General features: G+C 40.0%; 1 protein-coding gene across 5 annotated transcripts in view; it reads right to left on the bottom strand.

Annotated features, from left to right (window-relative positions):
• The window catches only part of KCNIP4 (potassium voltage-gated channel interacting protein 4), a 1,217,739-nt gene that overhangs the window by 143,267 nt on the left and 1,056,040 nt on the right, over positions 1-18,432 (bottom strand). For all 5 annotated transcript variants that reach the window (XM_004482470.3, XM_004482474.2, XM_004482473.3 and 2 more), the window contains one exon: positions 57-181. In XM_004482470.3, coding sequence (XP_004482527.1) covers positions 57-181 — 125 coding nt within the window. The remainder of the gene's footprint in view (positions 1-56; positions 182-18,432) is intronic.

Below are 18,432 nucleotides of genomic sequence, written 5' to 3'. Positions count from 1 at the left end.
TCAACTCCTCTGTGGACAGTGTGCCAGTAAAGTGGGAAAAAAAAGGAAGTTCTTACATTTTTAAATCCTCTGTAAAGAATCTGAAGCTCCTTCTTGGTAAATTTGCTTTGGGCTTCCAGAAGCTCAAGAGCTTCAGGCCGATGCCTGACGGTGGCCATTTCCAGTTCATCTTCTACACTATCTGTGGAGGAAAACCAAAAAGAGTCTTAAGAATGGTTACTGCTCACCAATGCTTACTCAGAACAACCAAGGAAAATAGGATGAGACGTTTAGTACATGTCTGTGACATTTTCACAGATGAAGGATTTTCACACTGGCAAGAATGGTCATTACATTTCCTAGACTTCACAATGTTATGGGACAATCATTTTCTTCACACATTAGTGTCATTAGTATAGACATTACATTTTTGCATTTTTATAGTACAGCTTTAAAAGTGTTAAGAAATCACCAACAACCTTAAAAACAAATTTGTATTCATAATCCAAGTACTGGTTGTAAAATTGGCATTGTAAATTATAATTAGTCCCATGTTTTATACCATGCAACTGTCTGTAAGGACTCTGCTAATGCTCTTGGATGGTTCATCTGGAACCCAGTATTTTGCCTGGGACCACAAACAAAAGGGGGTGATCATGTGCTGGCGGGCTTGACTGGCATGAACTCGGTCCTCATGGGTGCACAATGAATGGGCTAAGGCCTAGAGAACATCTGTCTTGGCTCTACTTTTCAGCCAAGGGAGTCCTTAGCTATAAACAAGTTCTAAAATACTGTACTTGGATTTATGAATTATATTTACACTGAATTTCTCAAAGATGCTCTATGCAAAAAAAGATTTTTTGTCCTCATATGTTTTGGGAAATGCTGTAAGTTATAACCTACTTTTGAAGTAAAACATTAGCATATAAAGGTTTTGAGAAGTCCTGCAGCAAAGGATTCTATTAAACTTTGTCTAACTCAGTGGACCCAAATTGTATCTCTTTGTCGAACTTATCCACCCCCCTGATCTCAAGTAACATCACATTTGCCCTAGGATCATTTAGAACACAACATTAGGAGGAATTGGGGGCATATGAGGATCTGGGGCTCAGGCCTCAAAGGACAACATCCTTTGAGCAGTTTCTTTGCAGTGGGGCTTGATGGAGGCCTAAAGCGGTCCTGCCTGCTGCAGTTTAGTCCACTTAGGTGAGGAACTCAGCAGTAATTAAAGCAACCAGATCCAGTACTGAAGCTATGACCTTTCTCCACTCATACCCTTTACCCCTTCCTCTTGATTACAGATTCCTGACTCAAAGACAAGAAGCCCAGTTTGAAGAGCTACTTTTCAACTTCTCTGCCCCAGAGGTCCCGTACCCCTAAAGTCACAACACAAGGGTCAGTTGGAAGTGTATACATTTTAATTTTTAAAAATCTCACCATGTATGACACTGAAAATGCTGTCCCTCATTAATATCTGTACCTAGTTACTACCCTGCCTCACTGAGGGCATTGAAGGACCAGAGCTCTTTGTAGGGAAAAGAAAGTAAGCAGAACTTTCATCTTGTCATCTAGTCACTGTCATCAAAGTGTTTGCAAAAAAACCAATAATGGTGATGAAATGAATACATAGACTGATGTGTGTTTGTCAAAATGGGTAACAGGAGATAAAAGCAAACATTCATTTGGTGATTTTCATATCATAGTAATTTATTTGGGAACAGGGAAGTGGAAAACCTGCAGAAGAGCAGCAGATGGATAAAAATAATAGAAAGGGACATGAAACGATGTGAAAGCAAAGAATAAAGTCTGAACTGACAAGAAAAAAATTGATGATGGAGTGGGGTGTACATCTAAAAGATGTGGGAAAGGCTAAAAGTAGCTGGGTATAGGCAGCTAGGAATTAACAAGTCAGCCTCAGACTGGGTTTCATGGGGAAAATCAAGAGCTGAAATGAGGCCCCTTCAATTTTCTTCTTAGTTCATTCCAAATGAATGGGTTGATCCCACTCAATGAATCCTGAAGTAGAGAGAATGAAGGAAGATAGTTCTCCAAAAGATTGCTGTTAATCCAATGAATTGAACTGTTGTAGTTATTGCAATTGCCAGTACAGAAATATATGCCATGGAACAGATCTGAGGTAAAGTAGATACTAGCAAATAGAAAGGTTCTGCTTTCTTGAAAAACGTCATGATGTAAGCTTCTATTGAGTTATGTACAGTAGTTTCCTCAGCTTGAAATGTCTCTCTTCCCCTTGTTGGAGATGTAAGTATCTTTCACGATAAAATTCATATATTACTACCTACTCTCTGAAGCCTTTATGGATTGTCCCACTATGCAGAACTGGTGCCTCTCTGGCCAAAGTTGTGTAGCCTACTTGTTTAAAGCATGTATTACATGGCATGGTGACCTGTTTATGTTTCCCGTTTCTACTGTGAGTTCCTTGAAGATAGGATCAATGCCCTAGTTATCTATATATCCTTTAGACCTAATAAAGTCTCATATCCATACTCAAGAGTTATTTGGTAAATGAATGAATGAATGAACAAATGAAAAAACAGGTAGTGCTGCTACTTCTGAAAGATCATCTTCTAAAAAGGTTTAATTTCTCTGAAGCCATTTGAACCTTAGCTGCCTTGTAGGGGAATATTTCTCTAATTGAAGTTTGTGGACTTTTGGTGGGCCTCCAACGTCTTCTTTAGTATCACTGTGTTCTCAACTCTTTGGTCTGAGAAAGGCAGAATTGCCAAAAGTAGAGAAAATTTAATCAGCTTTTCTGGGTAGTCTTTCCATCATAGCATAACTTCTTCTAGACCTAATGATGCTTCCACTGGAGGGAAACAAAACAGCATTAGCGTCTTCACCTTTGTACACACAGCAGTCTGAATAACACTACCCACAGAGCTTCCTCCTTCACTTGTAGCAGTCTGAGACAAAAGGCCCAGTGCCTGAGGGTCACTATGATTGAGTTAATTGTATGAGACAGGATGCTCTTCGCATGGTGCAATGTTCAAAGACAACCACACTTGAAGCATCTGCCTGTGGGCTCTTGTTTACCCAGCTCACTGGTACTTTTCTTCTTAATGACTCCTGCCTGCCAAACGGCTGTTTCTATTTCCAGGGGGCTGATAGGCTCCAATAACATATCTGAAATTATCAATGATCATCAGCTCATCAGCTAGGAAAGATTAAAAAAGAATTACACCAGTGATGGATTCTACAGAGGACTGTGAAATTCATATTGTGACTCAGCCACCCTTTAAGAGTATGCATCTAGGGGGCTTTTAATACAGTGCCTCATATTTATTGAGTTCCTGTTACATGCCAGGAGGTGGGCAAGGAGCTTTATAGATGTAATTCTATTCTTCACAATAATCCCGTGATCCATTTTGCACTTAAAAGGAAGCTGTGTCTCAAGGAGGTAAAGAAATTTGTCACCAGATGTCACAAAGGAGAAAAGATAGGGACAGGACTCACATCCAAGCTTTTGATGCCAATGTTTATTTCTTTCCACTTTGCCAGGCTATCTCTCAATAACAGCAGAAATAGCAATGATGAAATCAATGACAACCTCTGTCCTCTCCACTGTTAAACTTCTCAGAAGAGTTGACTATAACCCCTGGGTCCATATACCACATCCTATTCCCCTCTTAAACTACCATCTGATTTCTGTCCTCATCAAGAAATGTTGGCTGAGGTCACCAATGCCTCATGCTACAAATCCAATGGGCAGCCTTCTGTTACCATCATATTCCACTTCTCAGCATAGGTCAACACCATTAATCACTCATACCTTAAACATTTGCTTTCATTGACTTGCTCCAATGATGCAGCACACATAATTTTTTCCCTCCTCTCTGGCCCTTAATTATTGGATTCTTTTAAGGTTCATTTCTACCCTTGGCTAATTCTGGACCCTGTCCCTATGTGCTATCATTCATAACCATCAAGTGACCATGAAATGCCACCCATATTCAAATGACTGACAACAGTTATAAAAGTGGGTGATGTTATTCACTAAGTTTACCAAGCAAGTCTTAGGCTCTTTCCTAGCCAGTTATATCATTTAGTTTTCACTACACCCTTCAAGTGAGGGATTATCATTTTACAAGTAAAGAAACTGAGGTTTGCCTAAGGTCACATGGCTACTTAGTAATAAAGCAGGTAGATGTCCTTAGCACACAAAGTCCAGATTTTTAAGTACCATGCTGAAAGTGTTAATAAAACCATCACCATAAGGAGCATTTGCTTTAAGCCTAGATGTATGTTATCTCATTTTAATACTGACAAAAAATCAGTGTAAAGTTTATTATTACCCTTGTTTTTAAAAGGGATAAATAGGGACTCACTGAACTTAAATGACTTACTCAAGGTCATACAGCTGGTACGTGGCCAAATTGGAATTTAATTCTCGGCTTTTAGACACCAAAGGTCATGAGCTTTAGGCTATTTTAAGATATGGTAACAGTTATTAACAGTTATATTTTTTGGTTTCCAATCCTTGAGGAAAAATATTTTAAGCCACAAATCAGTCAGTCACTGAATCCCCAATTCCCCAATTTCTATCCTAAAGTAAATTTCTGGGTGCCTTGAAGAGATCACCAAAATGGCAGACTATGGGGAATTAGATATACATGGTAGAACAATGTATGGAAATGGCAGAACCTCAGAGCTGAGAAAATTGTGAAAAGCGATTTACTTTTCTGTATTTTACCACTGAGATATTCAGGTTGAGAGAGGCTGAGGGGTTTGAGTAGGAATAAAACCCAAATCATGTGGGACTTCAGTCTCTAGTGTCTCTCTCTAGGTCTTTGCCACCTTAAGGGCTCCTGACACAGGAGCCAGTTCAAGTGCTGCGTATGCCTTCTGAGACAAGCTAGATACAAACAGCATTTCAATTCATCTATCTTCTGACAGGCTTCATTTTAATCACGCAATCAGACAACAAATTCCCAGGCATCCTGGAGCTCCCAGGCCATCTCTCTTTTTTTGTTCTTTGCTCCTTAGACTTAAGTCTCTCTGGACAGAAGTGGTCCTGTGTAGAGTCAACAGTCCCCTTAGGCCATGACAATATTGGGCTAGAAGATGGAATTCAAATCACCTGGGAACAACAAAATCCATTTTTAAAAACAGGTACCTTTCTCCCCTTTCTCATAACTTTTCTTAAGACACAATAGAAGCTTATTACAGCACAAGTCATCATGATGCACAATTGACTAAGCTCAAACCATAGTTCCAGAACATAACTAAGAATGTCCTGCTTCACAAATATGACTCTGAAGATTGCCCTTCTAAAACATGCATTTGTCAATACTGTTTCTAATGGTGGGATAACTTGTTTTATGAAGAATGATGGCACTCCTTTCAGAAAATCAGTCTGACCTCAGTACTGGCAGAGGCAAACCCTGGCCATCTCATCACATGAGACACTGTGATTCTGCTACCTCATTCTTTGACCTCCGTCCTGCCAGACTAGTAGGTACACCAGTCCAGCACCTTCTAACTTGGCACACAAAAAGTGCTCAATAAAAGCATTTAAAATCACTGTACAACTATATGATATTCCAAGGAGAGTAGATCTATAGGGGGTCCACTTCTCAATACAACATGACCCTTCTTTAAAAAAAAAAAATGTATCAAGATTTCATTATAAAGCAATTATTAATACTATAACTTTAAAAGCCACTTTAAGCTAAAGATTTGCCTAACCAGTGAACTCAGCCTGCGTGACTTATATTGATTTATCTCACTCACATACAAAGAATAGCCTCTGTACTGGTTGAATAGTGTCTCCCCAAAATTCATGTCCACTGAAACCTCAGAATGTGATTTCACTTGGAAAGGGGTTTTTGCAGATGTAATTAATTAAGATGAGGTCATAACAGATCTGGATGTGTCCTAAAACCAATGACTGGTGTCCTTCTAGGATGAGAGGATGCTCGGAAATACACAGACACACACAAAGGGACAAAGATCCTGTGAAGACAGAAGAATACACTGGAGTGATGCAGCTAAAATCAAAGGACCATACAGAATTGGCGGCAACCACCAGAGGTTCAGAATTCCTGCAGTTTACACCAAAAAAAGTGGTTGGTATTTGCGATAGCACCTCAGGCAAACTAAGATAGATAGGATGGCTACATGCTCAGAGCATTCCATTCCTTGGTTTCACATCCTCACAATACCCAAAGAGGCTGACATTATAATCATTTGAGGAAACTGAAGTTTAATAGTTAAGGAACTTGCTCAAATCCATGCAGCTGGTGAGTGCAGAAGCCGGGATCTGAAGACAAGCCTGTTTTCCTTTTGATTGGTCACTCCTCTGGATGAAGCCTTCAAACCTGGGCCAGGCCTAGTAAGCAACTCTTTGAACTTTGTCAACTCCAAATGCATATCTCTAGACTGTGAAGACCTGGGAGCTCTCTTGCCTCTTCCTGTCTTTACCCACCCACCCACTAGGAGCTATTTTCAAGTGCATGTAGAGGGTATATGAGCAATTAATTCCAAGCTGATCCCACACAGCCCACAAGTAGAAACCAATCAATCTATTGGAAACACTGCTGGAGTCCCAGCACTTCCCAGACCACTCTGAAAAATTAGAACCCCCCAATTTTTGTTAACCTGACATGTGTTTCTTCAATTCTGTCCTTGAGAATATGTTAAGACTAAAAAATACCCTTTATAATTAGTACTTTTGCCTATGTAATTTTCAAATATCAAATTGAAAATGAAATGTATTTTTTAAAAATGGCCAATTATTTTGAGCATCTTTTGTAGTGGTAGCTGTTAGCAATGACATTGCAATTTCCATTCCAGGAGAACTTAAATTGCTTTGCAATTTCAGGATCGAATTCTATCACTTATATAATACAACTAGTCGAAGGAGAATTGCTAGAGCTATTTCTCATGGTACATTTGAATGGATTGTCACTGACTTATTTGTACACATAATCTTTCTTTACAGGAGTTTAAATTTAAAAATGTAATCACGTAATTGGAATGCTTATGCATTTACCATATTTCTACAGCAAGTCATGAATGGCTCATCACGATAGGAGCTATCATTTCATAAGTAGTCTGAACTTAATTATTTTTTGGCAAATGAGTGAAATAAAAAGTATACTGTCAGATGTTACACAGAAAGAGAAAATCTACAATGGAAAGTAGGTGTAGGAGAGGAAGACAAATACTGTAGTTGAATTTACACTGAAACACAAACCAAAAAGATTTATATTCTAGCCACACTAATGAAGGATGTAGGTAATGTGGGAAAATGTGGGAGGGGGGAAGGGGAGGACATATAGAAATCCCCTATATTTTTATGTAACATTTATACAATGTAAAGTTTCTTTAAAAATAAAAGTTAACAAGAAACAAGCATAGCCCAGATTAATTCACTAAATTAAAAAAGGCTCAAAGGGGTTTCCCTTGAACTCTGATTGACTTTCTCTTCTTTGTCCTAAAAAATATAATAATAGGGAAGTGGCTGTGGTTCAATCAGTTGGGCTCCCATCTACCATATGGGAGGCCCTGGGTTTGCTTCCCAGGGCCTCCTTGTGAAGGCAGGCTCATGCGCACTCTGCAGAGAGCCGCTGGCCCACAAGCGCCATGGAGAGCCAACTCAGCAAGGTGATGCAACAAAAAGGGAGACAAAAACACAGAAGAGCACGCAGCGAATGGACACAGCGAGTAGACAACAAGCAAGCCGCAAAGGGGCGGGGGATAAAAAAAATAATATGAATGGTAATACATATAACATTCATATATTATATGTGAATATAATCAGCTACATGATTATACTTCATATTCATTGAACACAACCACAGTTTCCACAAAGGCCTTCACATATTCTGTTATAATACATTTGTCTCTAGAAAAGTAGCTTCTCTCTTCGAATCCATGTTTCCTCGAAATCCAAGGGCAGATTGAAGGTGATCATGTCTCCCACATAATGGTGCCTATCACCATCTTGATGGGACTGAGATGTGATAGTCATGGCAAAAATCATAGAGTCATCACAGCATGAACGAGTGGATACAGAAAGAGATCTCAGAGAACCTGGCAAGGAGAGCTGTAAAGCAACAAAGCATGGTCCTTCATTGCACAGGTTCTGGTGGGCTGGGTCCTTGTCTGTCATGTTAAAGACTGTCCTTGGCATCTAGAGTAGTGTCTGATACATAAGAAGCATCAAGTTTCTATCAAATAACTGAATGACCAGGGCTTGATTCCCAGCTCTGCTGCTTAGTAAATGCATGATTTGGAGCAAGTCAGGTAAGACCTCAAATCCTCAGTCTCCTCACTCGTAGACTGGTGACAATAATAGCATGAGCCATCTAGGTTTGCTCTGAAGATGATACAACGTAACCTATGTGAAGGATTTAGCACTGCATTCTAAGAATCCCCATACATGTTTTCTGCTATTATTGCAACAGTGATTTTGCCACTGACCCTGTTAACATCTGCTCACCTAAAGCATTAACTAATTTTACATTGTGACTGAGATAAATAAAATGTGATTTTTAGTACCTCCAGGAACTCTCACTGGGGATTATGGCTACATCCAAGCAGATTTAGAGAATACTAGGGTGTTTTCTGAGGTTGTTTTTTTACTCACACAAATTTTGCTGAAAGGCAAAGTCTGGTTCATCACCAGAATTTGTATTTTTATTGTTCTTTTTTTTTTTTTTTCTGAAACCTCATATGCAAAGGGGAACCTATGCTTCTGTAAAGAACGTTACACTTGTGGCTGCATGTCCCCTGGCAGGAAGACAGTTTGAAAGAAGGAAAGAAAACTGAACTTTAACCCTGCAAGTTGATAAATAGCAATGTTTGGTATTTTACAGACCTGGTGGAGTGGAAAATTGAGTGTGCTTGAAGTATTAGGCTACCATTTCCATCCCTAAAGGAAACTATCAGAAACGGGCACCGCCTAAACTCAAGTTTAGTCAAATGTTTCTTCATAGGTCAATGTAAATGGAAATCAGTTCTTAATAACTCCTATTAAAAACTGCATGAGAGATCAACATTAAAGCATTAATGAAAGGGAAGAAAGAGAAGCCTTTTGTTTCTCTCAACTTCTATGGAGCTTTTTATTAAGCAGTCACTGCTCTACCTCTTTGGCCCCAAATTTACATATAGAAAAGTCAAGGGGGAAGCAAAAGATTTCATCATAGTGAAAAACTGACAATAAATCCTATTTCAAGAATGACTCGTTTTCTACAGGCACTTCAGTCTCTATGTCTAAAATAAAACTATTATCTTTCCTTCACTCATTTTCATGGCTCCTCTGCTCCTTTTTCTTAATTAATGTCACTATAATCCTTTGTTGTTGTTTTTTTAAAGATTTATTTTTTATTTCTTCCCCCCCCAGTTGTCTGCTCTCTGTGTCCATTCGCTGTGTATTCATCTCTGACCACTTCTATCCTTATCGGTGGCACCGGGAATCTGTGTTTCTTTTGGTTGTATTATCTTGTTGTGTCAGCTCTCCGTGTGTGCGGCACCATTCTTGGGCAGGCTGTGCTTTCTTTTTTGCGCTGGGCGGCTCGCCTTACGGGGTGCACTCCTTGCACATGGGGCTCCCCTACGCGGAGGACACCCCTGCGTGGCATGGCACTCCTTGCGCACATCAGCACTGCACATGGGCCAGCTCCACAAGGAAGCCAGGGGTTTGAACCGCGGACCTCCCATGTGGTAGGCGGATGCCCTATCTATTGGACCAAGTCTGCTTCCCACTACTATCCTTTGAGTGGAGTCACTTTGTCCCTTTCCCATCTCTAACTCCATCCCACCAATTGTTTTATTCTAAGCTCTAGCATTACACTATTTAAGGTCAAATCCCTGCATTGGTATTTAGTAATTGTGAGATCTTGGTTAGTGAATTGATCCCTTTGTTTAGTTTTCTAATCTACGTAAGGATTATAATGGCACCCACTTCATAGGGTTGCTTTAAATATTAAAAAAAATTTTTAATTCTTAGAAGAATGCTGTGCTCAGTTAAAAGTTAGCTATTGTTATTGTCCCTTGAATAGACTTCTTAAGTATTTTCCCAACTAGTTTTCCTGTCTCCTTGCATTTTGCCTTTCAAAAATTTGTCTCCCTGCTGACTTTCTGGTGTGTCATTTTTTCACTCTGAGTTTTGGTTTTTCCTTTATTCAGAAACCAATAACCCACTAGGCCCTGTCTGTGTCTCGTCTTCAAGTGTTGCTCTTGCTCTGTCATAGGTCTCTTGTCTAACTTCAAGTTTATCCTCTCCTGGCCATCTTAAGCTTCATCTTTTCCAGGCACCTCCTGACTTTTTTCTCTCCATGAGATGATCATTCTCCTTTAAAGGGCCCTTTCAAAGTAGTACCTCTTTGTGAAACTCATCCAGGAAAAATTCTTTCATCTATGTGACTACAGCAGTCATCATTGTAGCAGCAGTAGAAGAAATAATAGCAAATGCAGGCAACATTTATGGACTCTTTACTATCCAGTCATTGTTCTAAGTGTCTTACATGCTCATTTGAACCTTTGAGCAAACATTAGAATCTTAACCATTATTATTTCCACCCTACAGATATGGAAATTGAAGCTCAGAAAGGATAAGCAACTTCTCTAAGTTTTCTTTATCTAATTGTTCACAGATCCAGGACTTGAACCAAATAGCCTAGTCCCTATTTGGATTACACTTAACTCTTCAACTCTAAATAATGCTCTCTGTTGCCTCTCAAAGCCTTTTCCTTATATTGGTTGTATCGGAGTGGTGTATGAATATGTCTGCTTCTCTCTGTATTAGGTCACTGTGGTAGGCATCTGTGCACTCCACTGTGCCTGGCACTATTTCTAATCAAATTTTTGGTGCTCTGTGAATGGCTGCCAAGTTGACATGAAATCCCTCAAGCAGGAAACAGCTGTCCTGGGACCCCAGCCTCTAACTGTTCTGCACCAAGACCCGTTTAGGTTTTAATGAAGATTCCTTGTAGAAACGTACAGCAGTGGAAAGACTGACCAGGAAAATGAATGCCCATCTTACCATCTTGTCATTAAATACCTATGGGACTTTGGGCAAGTCACTTAATCTTTCCATTTGTTAATGTGGAAAATGGAAAATGTGGAAAAATTCCTGTGATCTCTAGTTCTCACAGGAGTGTGATAATGATGAAATGAGATAAGCAGGAGAGAGAATTTAGAAACCTATAAAAGCCCCTACAAAGGAAAAGGACAAATATTCAGATTAGTATAATATACAGCCAATAGGTAAATGATAGTGCTAAATAGCATTACATCTTTATTAAGTGTACTTTATAACTTTACCCTCTTCCTGGCTCACATGGGTAGCCAATTGCCATGAAAAGAGGCAATGGTATATGAGCTTTGCAACATCCATACTTTGTTAGAGCCAGAAAGAAGAAATATGGCCTCACAGGCACCTGCAGTGCTAGATCTAGAAGGAGACATGAGGTCCAGTCTGGACTTGTCATTTGGATATGGGAGGCTGAGGCAGAGCAAAAGAAAGCTACTAATTCAGGGAGCATCACAATCTCTCCGGACAATATGGGCTGCACAAGGGTGTCCCATGCTGAGTAGGTACTGGGGTTGAATCACGTCCCCCACAAAAGACATGCTCAAGACTTAATCCACATTCCTATGGGTGTTTACCCACTTGTCAATAGGACCTTTGAAGATTCTGTTATTAGTTAAGGGGTGGGCTTATTTCTGAAAAGGATCTTCAAAGACCCTCTTTAGATGAGGCCAAAGGGATACAGGGTGGAACGCGTGTAAGACAGAGGAAAGTTGGGTGCAGTCAGTCAGTAGAAGCCAGAAGGAAATAGAAGCCAAAATTCAGAGAAAGCTACAGGGTAAGACCAAGGAGACAGATCACTAGCCGATGGGGGCAGAAATGCAAAACAAGGAACCCCAAGGATTGCAGGAAGCCAGCGCAAGAACACTATGACTACGGGGGAGAGCATGGCCCTGTCAAGACTTGGATGTTGGACTTCTAGCCTCCAAAACCATGAGACAACAAATTCCCATTACTTAAGCCGGTCACTGTATGGAATTTGTCATAGAAGCTCCAGTAAACTAACATAGCAAGTAAGTGGGGGGTGGGGGGAAGGAGGGGGAAGCTGTCTTTTTTTTTTTTCCAACCTCCAAAACCATGAGACAACAAATCCCATCATTTAAGCCAGTCAGTATATGGAATTTGTCATAGACGCTCTGGTAAACTAACATAGCAGGTAAGTGGGGGGAAAAGAGCTGTTTTTTGTGTGTTTTTTTTGCCATAAAATTGACCAAAACATAAATAATTAAAGCACTGGTAGGGTGCATAGTCCCTAGGATATATCAACTGCGGACTTCAGCTTCTTCCTTTGCTCGCATATCTCCTAATGATGGTGTAATTCAGGCAAGTTAAATACTCTCTCATGCCTCAGTTTTTTTGTAAAATGGGAATAACACAGTGTGCCCATCTCACAGGGTGTTGGTTTTTTTTTTTTTTAAAGATTTATTTATTTATTTCTCTCCCCTTCCCCTCTCCACCCCAGTTGTCTGTTCTGTATGTCTATTTGCTGCATCTTCTTTGTCCACTTCTGTTGTCAGCAGCATGGGAATCTGTGTTTCTTTTTGTTGTGTCATCTTGCTGCGTTAGCTCTCCGTGTGTGCAGCACCATTACTGGGCAGGCTACACTTTCTTTGTGCTGGGTGGCTCTCCCTATGGGGCACACTCCTTGCACGTGGGGCTCCCCTACGCGGGGGATAACCCTGTGTGGCACAGCACTCCTTGCGCGCATCAGCACTGCGCATGGGCCAGCTCCACACGGGTCAAGGAGGCCCGGGGATTGAACCGTGGACCTCCCATGTGGTAGACGGACGCCCTAACCACTGGGCCAAGTCCACCACCCATAGGGTTATTTTTAGGACATAATGAGTTAACCTTTGTAAAGCACTTAGAACTGTATCTAGCACTAAATGCTAGTTGTTTAATAATTAAATAAAAATAATATCTGTGAACCGGAACATAACATTCTTTGGACTCATACATATAATATAGTTGAGGGACCCTGGTATTCTACTGAGAAACACTTAAGACCTAGGTTTACAAACCCTCACAGGCATGCCTCTGTACCTCCAGTGGTTTTCCTGATTTTGTGCCCAGCTCAGTGCTTTCAGCTAGATTCACCAAGGATATAGCATGGGATTAATTAATTGTACAAAGGTTAAACTTTGTTTTTAAATTTCCTGAAGGCTGCTGTTGTATTTTTTAATTGGCAGCATGTTGGCAGTTCAAGTCAGTTTTGAAAACAAATCCTCCATGAGCCAAATGCTGATAGTTTCTCTGCCAAGGAAGGCATCTAAAATTTTCCATGCTCAATATGCTACCAGGACAAGCAAAACATGTTGAAATGTTTATATTATGTTTGGTGGCAAAAATATGAAGTACAGTTAGGAAATTGTGCTTTGCAATTATGCAAGGCAATATGCTGATGGTAGCTTATCAGTTACAAGCAGTCTAGTCTCACAATAACCTTGTCACATTTGCTCTGCTGGGTCTGCTCAAATCAACAACAGAAGCCTCTAGACTGAAGTTTTAATTTAGTGAACCAATTATTTTGATTGAATGAGGGCACTGATATATTACTGGGTAGATGTTATTATGAAGCAAGTTTAAATAAAAACACATAAGTAAATATACATGTAATCATGTTAATATTTTATCTTTTGCATTAGTTCCAGAGCATTATCTAGTAAGTAACCTTTTTTCGCCATCATAATGTCCTTCAGACAAATAGGGAAAATAATTACTTTATTACTTTAGAAAGAATGATCAGGGCATAAAGAGATAAAGTGAACTACTCAGTTACCCAATGAGGAGATATGGACACGCTTTCAGCAGGATTCATTTTTTAAGGAAAAAGTCTGTGCTTATATGGTAGATAGAGATTTGTTGATACCATGCCATCAGTGAAGTAGCTTATTACCTTTATAAATTCTATAATTATCTACTCAGCCTCAACATACTTTAGAAAAAGGTTGGCAGCCTTTAAGATGTCACATAATTGGGAACAAATCTTGCAAGAAGAGGAGCAGTGGGACTGACCATGAGAATGGTCACTGGTCCAGCTGAACCCAGCTCCTGCCTACTGGGTTGACAGAGGCTGCATTCCTCTTCCAAGGGCCAGAGCCCTTGTTGGGGAGCTTTTTCTTACAGTAATAGCCACGGGTCTGGCTTTCTCCATTCAGTGGAAACTCAGTTGAGAGATGACACCTCTTCACTCTTGCTAGCTCTGGGTGCTTCTCCGTTCTTGTTGGCCACACCTTTGCAGATAGTTAGTAAATATTCCTCCCTTGCTCCACTTAAGTATGCCATATGTTTCTTGCCTGTACTCTGACTCTTGCTGTAGTACTCTAACAAATGCTGCATCATAGAATTTCAGTGTTGGAGAGCATTTGATTTGGAATCAAGTTCTCATCTCAGATTTTTAGTGCTGTGATTTTGAGCTAATCATTTCCCTTCTCTAGGCCTCATTTGCTCCTATGTAAACTGTGCTATGTTCCTTTAACAGACTACTATTATTAGAATTGTTTCTTATAATGTTTTAAGTTTGATAGGCATTTCATTTCCTTAAATAGCATGTAGATCAGTGGGTCCTCTAATGTGTCAACCCCAAGAACTATCCTTCACTCTCTCGACTGTTACCAGAGAGAGTATCTTCTGTAGATATGACAGTCCCCTATCTGGCAGTCATTAAATAAATACTTCTGTATTATTGGACTAAAGGGCTTATTGGAAAGGGACTTTGTTTATTCAGCTTCTTAGTGGGGTGATTTTGCACAAACCATTATGACCTTTCTTGACCACAGTTGCCTCATCTGTGGAATGGGGATATAAGGCCCAGCTTCATCGAGGCAGGGGGTCAGACCTGATGCTTTCCCACATTTCTTTCCAGTTTGAAGGTTTGTGATTAACATTATGGAAAAGAGCTACTGTTACAAACCCAAAGAGGCTTCCTCAGTCAATATAAAAGGTGATAAATGCAGCTTGGCCAGGCAAGGTGAGGAAGAGGGTGGGCTCTGCTAATTAGGGAAATGGTTTTAACTTCTCTGTGCCTCAGTTTCCTCTACCTACCTCATAAGATTGTGGGGAGTATTGAGTTACAACTTGTCACATATCCGTAGTCATGCTATTTTATGTTCTAAATACTCTCGTGGATTATCTTATTTGATCCTCACCACATCCTGTGACCTTTCTTTCTGTTCCTCAAATAAGCCAAAATCCTTTCCTCTTTAGAACTTTTGCACCTGCTGTTTCCTCTTCCTTGGTACTCTTCTTCCAGACCCTCACATAAATTGGCTTCCCTCTTGTCTCAGAGTCTCTCATGTCACCTCTTCAGTGAAGCTTTCCAGAACCCAGTCCAAGTTTGCTTCCCACCCATATTTACCTTCCATCCCATTACCATAGATTTACTTTCTTCATAATACTCACAACTACTGGAATAATCTTTGTTTTCACATTTAATATCTGACATTAATATCTTTCACATTTAATATAAACTCCAAAAGGACAGATAACTAATATGCCCTATTCTCTGCTATAAAGCAGTCACCTAATATTGTGCCCGCTACACATGGTTTCTCAAAAGGAAAAATACTGTGGGGTGAATGTCTGGATAAGGAAACTAAGGGGCCTATAGCAATCATGCAAGACCATTCATTTAGAAAGATGCACAACAGAAATTCAAGCACATGCCAAGATGCTGTCAAAACCCAGGCTCTGAACCACTGAGCAACACTGCCTTCATCTCTTTCCATAATTCTAGAAAAGGATAATAAGTGTCTGAAAAGAGCAGTAGTGAAGGAGCTATAAAGGAGAAGTTAATATAAAAAGATATTTCAGAAAGTTAACCAGCTCTTAGGGGCCAGAGAGATGTTGTATGGGAGAGCATAAAGCAGAAGGAAGTTTCCAGCTTCAGTAATGGGGCAGTTACAGATGCCAATGAATGACGTGCACAACTCAGGGGGAGTGGGGCTGGATGAAGCTGATCAGGCAACTACATGTGGCTGGTGCTCTTATTGACATTCTGGAGAGGCTACTCAAAGAGCAGTAGGTGATTGACTGCTTAGGGGATGGTGGGTAGACCACACACTTGAGCAAGTTCATTCTTTACTTTTTGCAAAGGAATTGCCAGCTTCAATTCCCATCCCATTCCTCACTATTGGTGGCGAGTATTAGTGTCAGGTCAAAGACACTCCAAGGCCTAAACTACTTCTCATTAGAGCATATCTAGAACTCCTGAGCAACTACCAGCCAGGCTGCTTGACAGGAGAAGGTCTTCGCGTGGATCTGTCACCACCTTCACTTCAAAGCCATGTTTATTGTTCCCCAACATCTTTCCAAGGAATGCAGACTTTGATATTTGCCTGACAGCCTTCTCTAACATCACAATCAAGCTGTGGGGTTAGCATAATGAATTGGGGGTTTATTATTATCTGTGTCTTTTATTAAAGTTGAGTAATACACTTAATTTTCAAAAATTTAAGAATGTGTATAGTTCTTCATGTGGAAAATCTTTGTCACATCCACTTCTTTTAATGCTTTCCCTTGAGGCACAAACAGTAGAAATAATATTTCAAGTGTGAATGTAACAAATTATTATAAAATATAATAAACATCCAAGTTTGGAGACTATTGTCTATGTAACAAAAGGCTCAAGAAGTAATAAGAATGTTCTCTTAAAATATTTGAAAGTCCATTTTCAAAAAAATCTAATAAACCTTAGAAAGCTTTCATTCAGATAATTTAATTCTTTCATTTAATAATTCCAAATCTGGGAGAAAATAATCTAAAAGACATACACAGAGATGTTCATCTTGTTTAAGGGGAAAAAGAGGTAAAAATGGAAATAATCTAAAGATTCCGAAGTCAGGAAATGGGGTTGAATAAAATATATTATAAATATACAATATAATATTATAATTTTGCCATTAAAGATGAAGTTTACAAAAAGTTTTCCTCACAAGGCTATTATGTATGATAATATAGATGTAAAAAAGGATAAAAATTTGGTGTAGATGTAATCTCATTAGTGCACAAACGGATAGAAAAAAAGGTGTTACTAGTTATTTTAGTTTACACGAAGGTGGTAGGTACAGTAGGATTATAGGTGAGTTGTGGTGTGGGTCTATACATGTGTGTGTGATTTCTTATCTTTTTTTGCACATTCCAAATTCACTGCAGTGAATATGAATGACTTCTGTAAACGTGATAAAACAAATCAAACACCCTCTCATCTCTGGAGCAGGAGAAGAAAGAGCAGGAGGAAAAGGAGAATGACAAGGATGGCTGTCCTGAGAAGGAGCAGATTCACTGAGCATGGGACTAGGACTGACAAGACTGGAAGGGAAAACGAAGGTGGATTTCTGCTCCTAAACGCTGGCAACAACCAAGAAGCAGTGCTGCTCCCTGGTGGTGATGCAAGGGCTCTGTGACTAAGATGTGAGGTAGGGTTAGATGTCTTCTTAGGGTCCCTTTCAACTATAAAGTTCTCTGTTTCTGGAAATCTAAGTGCCCCATAACTCAGCAGGAGTTTGGAAATATTTTTACTTTTGTTATTTACCTAATGTTGATAATTCTCACATTGCTGCCATGAAGAATGAAGCCTTCTCGTCTGCTTTCTTTGTAAAAGAAAATGGCATTTGGAACGAGCATTGGTCCTTGATTGCATTGGTCCTTGATTGCACTAACTTTCAGTTCCCCAGGCTTTGGGGCTTCATAGGATCTGGTAGAGAAAATTCCCTTAAGCCCAGGGCAGCTAATGCAAGGCTGGAGCCATCCCAGTCAAGCCAAGCCTCACCCCCACGGTTCTCGGTGGCAATGCCCAGCAGGCAGTTGGCACCCCTGCCTTTCCTTCAGTGGCCCAGGTTCTCTGGGGCTCTGGAACCGGGCTCTCACCACAGCCTCTTGCCTCATAATCTCACACAGACTTTTTTGGTCTTGTGCCTGGTTCTCTAAGGACCCCGATCGTAGATATGGATCTACTTTTAAAAGCCTTGCTAATGTGGTAATGGGATTAATATGTTCTCCTTTTGAGAAACCACTTCTATGTGCTGGGGCTTTCTTGTGCTGGAAAGCTAAGGAGCAATATGGTGGCCAGAGAAAGAGAGTTTTATATCTGCAGACCTTTAGGGATCTGCAAACAACAGTACATAAGCGAAGTCGAGGATGGGTACTGCCGGCATCAGCCAGTTTTATAAATCCCAGTGTTATAAAGATATCACGTCTCAATGTTATTTGCTCATTTTTTAATATCTTCTATTTTTTTTTCCTTCCAAGAACATCCTGACTTTTTCTTCACACTTGGTTGAAAATTGCATGTCATTCTCTGTACACACTGATTTGGGGGGTTGGCTTTTACCAGATATTGGTGCAAGAAGAATGTTAACAGGACATGACTATCTTTTTCTTTCCTAAGTGACTCTGGA

Source organism: Dasypus novemcinctus, chromosome 1, assembly GCF_030445035.2.
Source record: "Dasypus novemcinctus isolate mDasNov1 chromosome 1, mDasNov1.1.hap2, whole genome shotgun sequence".
NCBI lineage: Eukaryota > Metazoa > Chordata > Mammalia > Cingulata > Dasypodidae > Dasypus > Dasypus novemcinctus.
The sequence above is the reverse complement of the archived record's forward strand: the minus strand, read 5'-3'. Positions and strand labels throughout refer to the sequence as shown.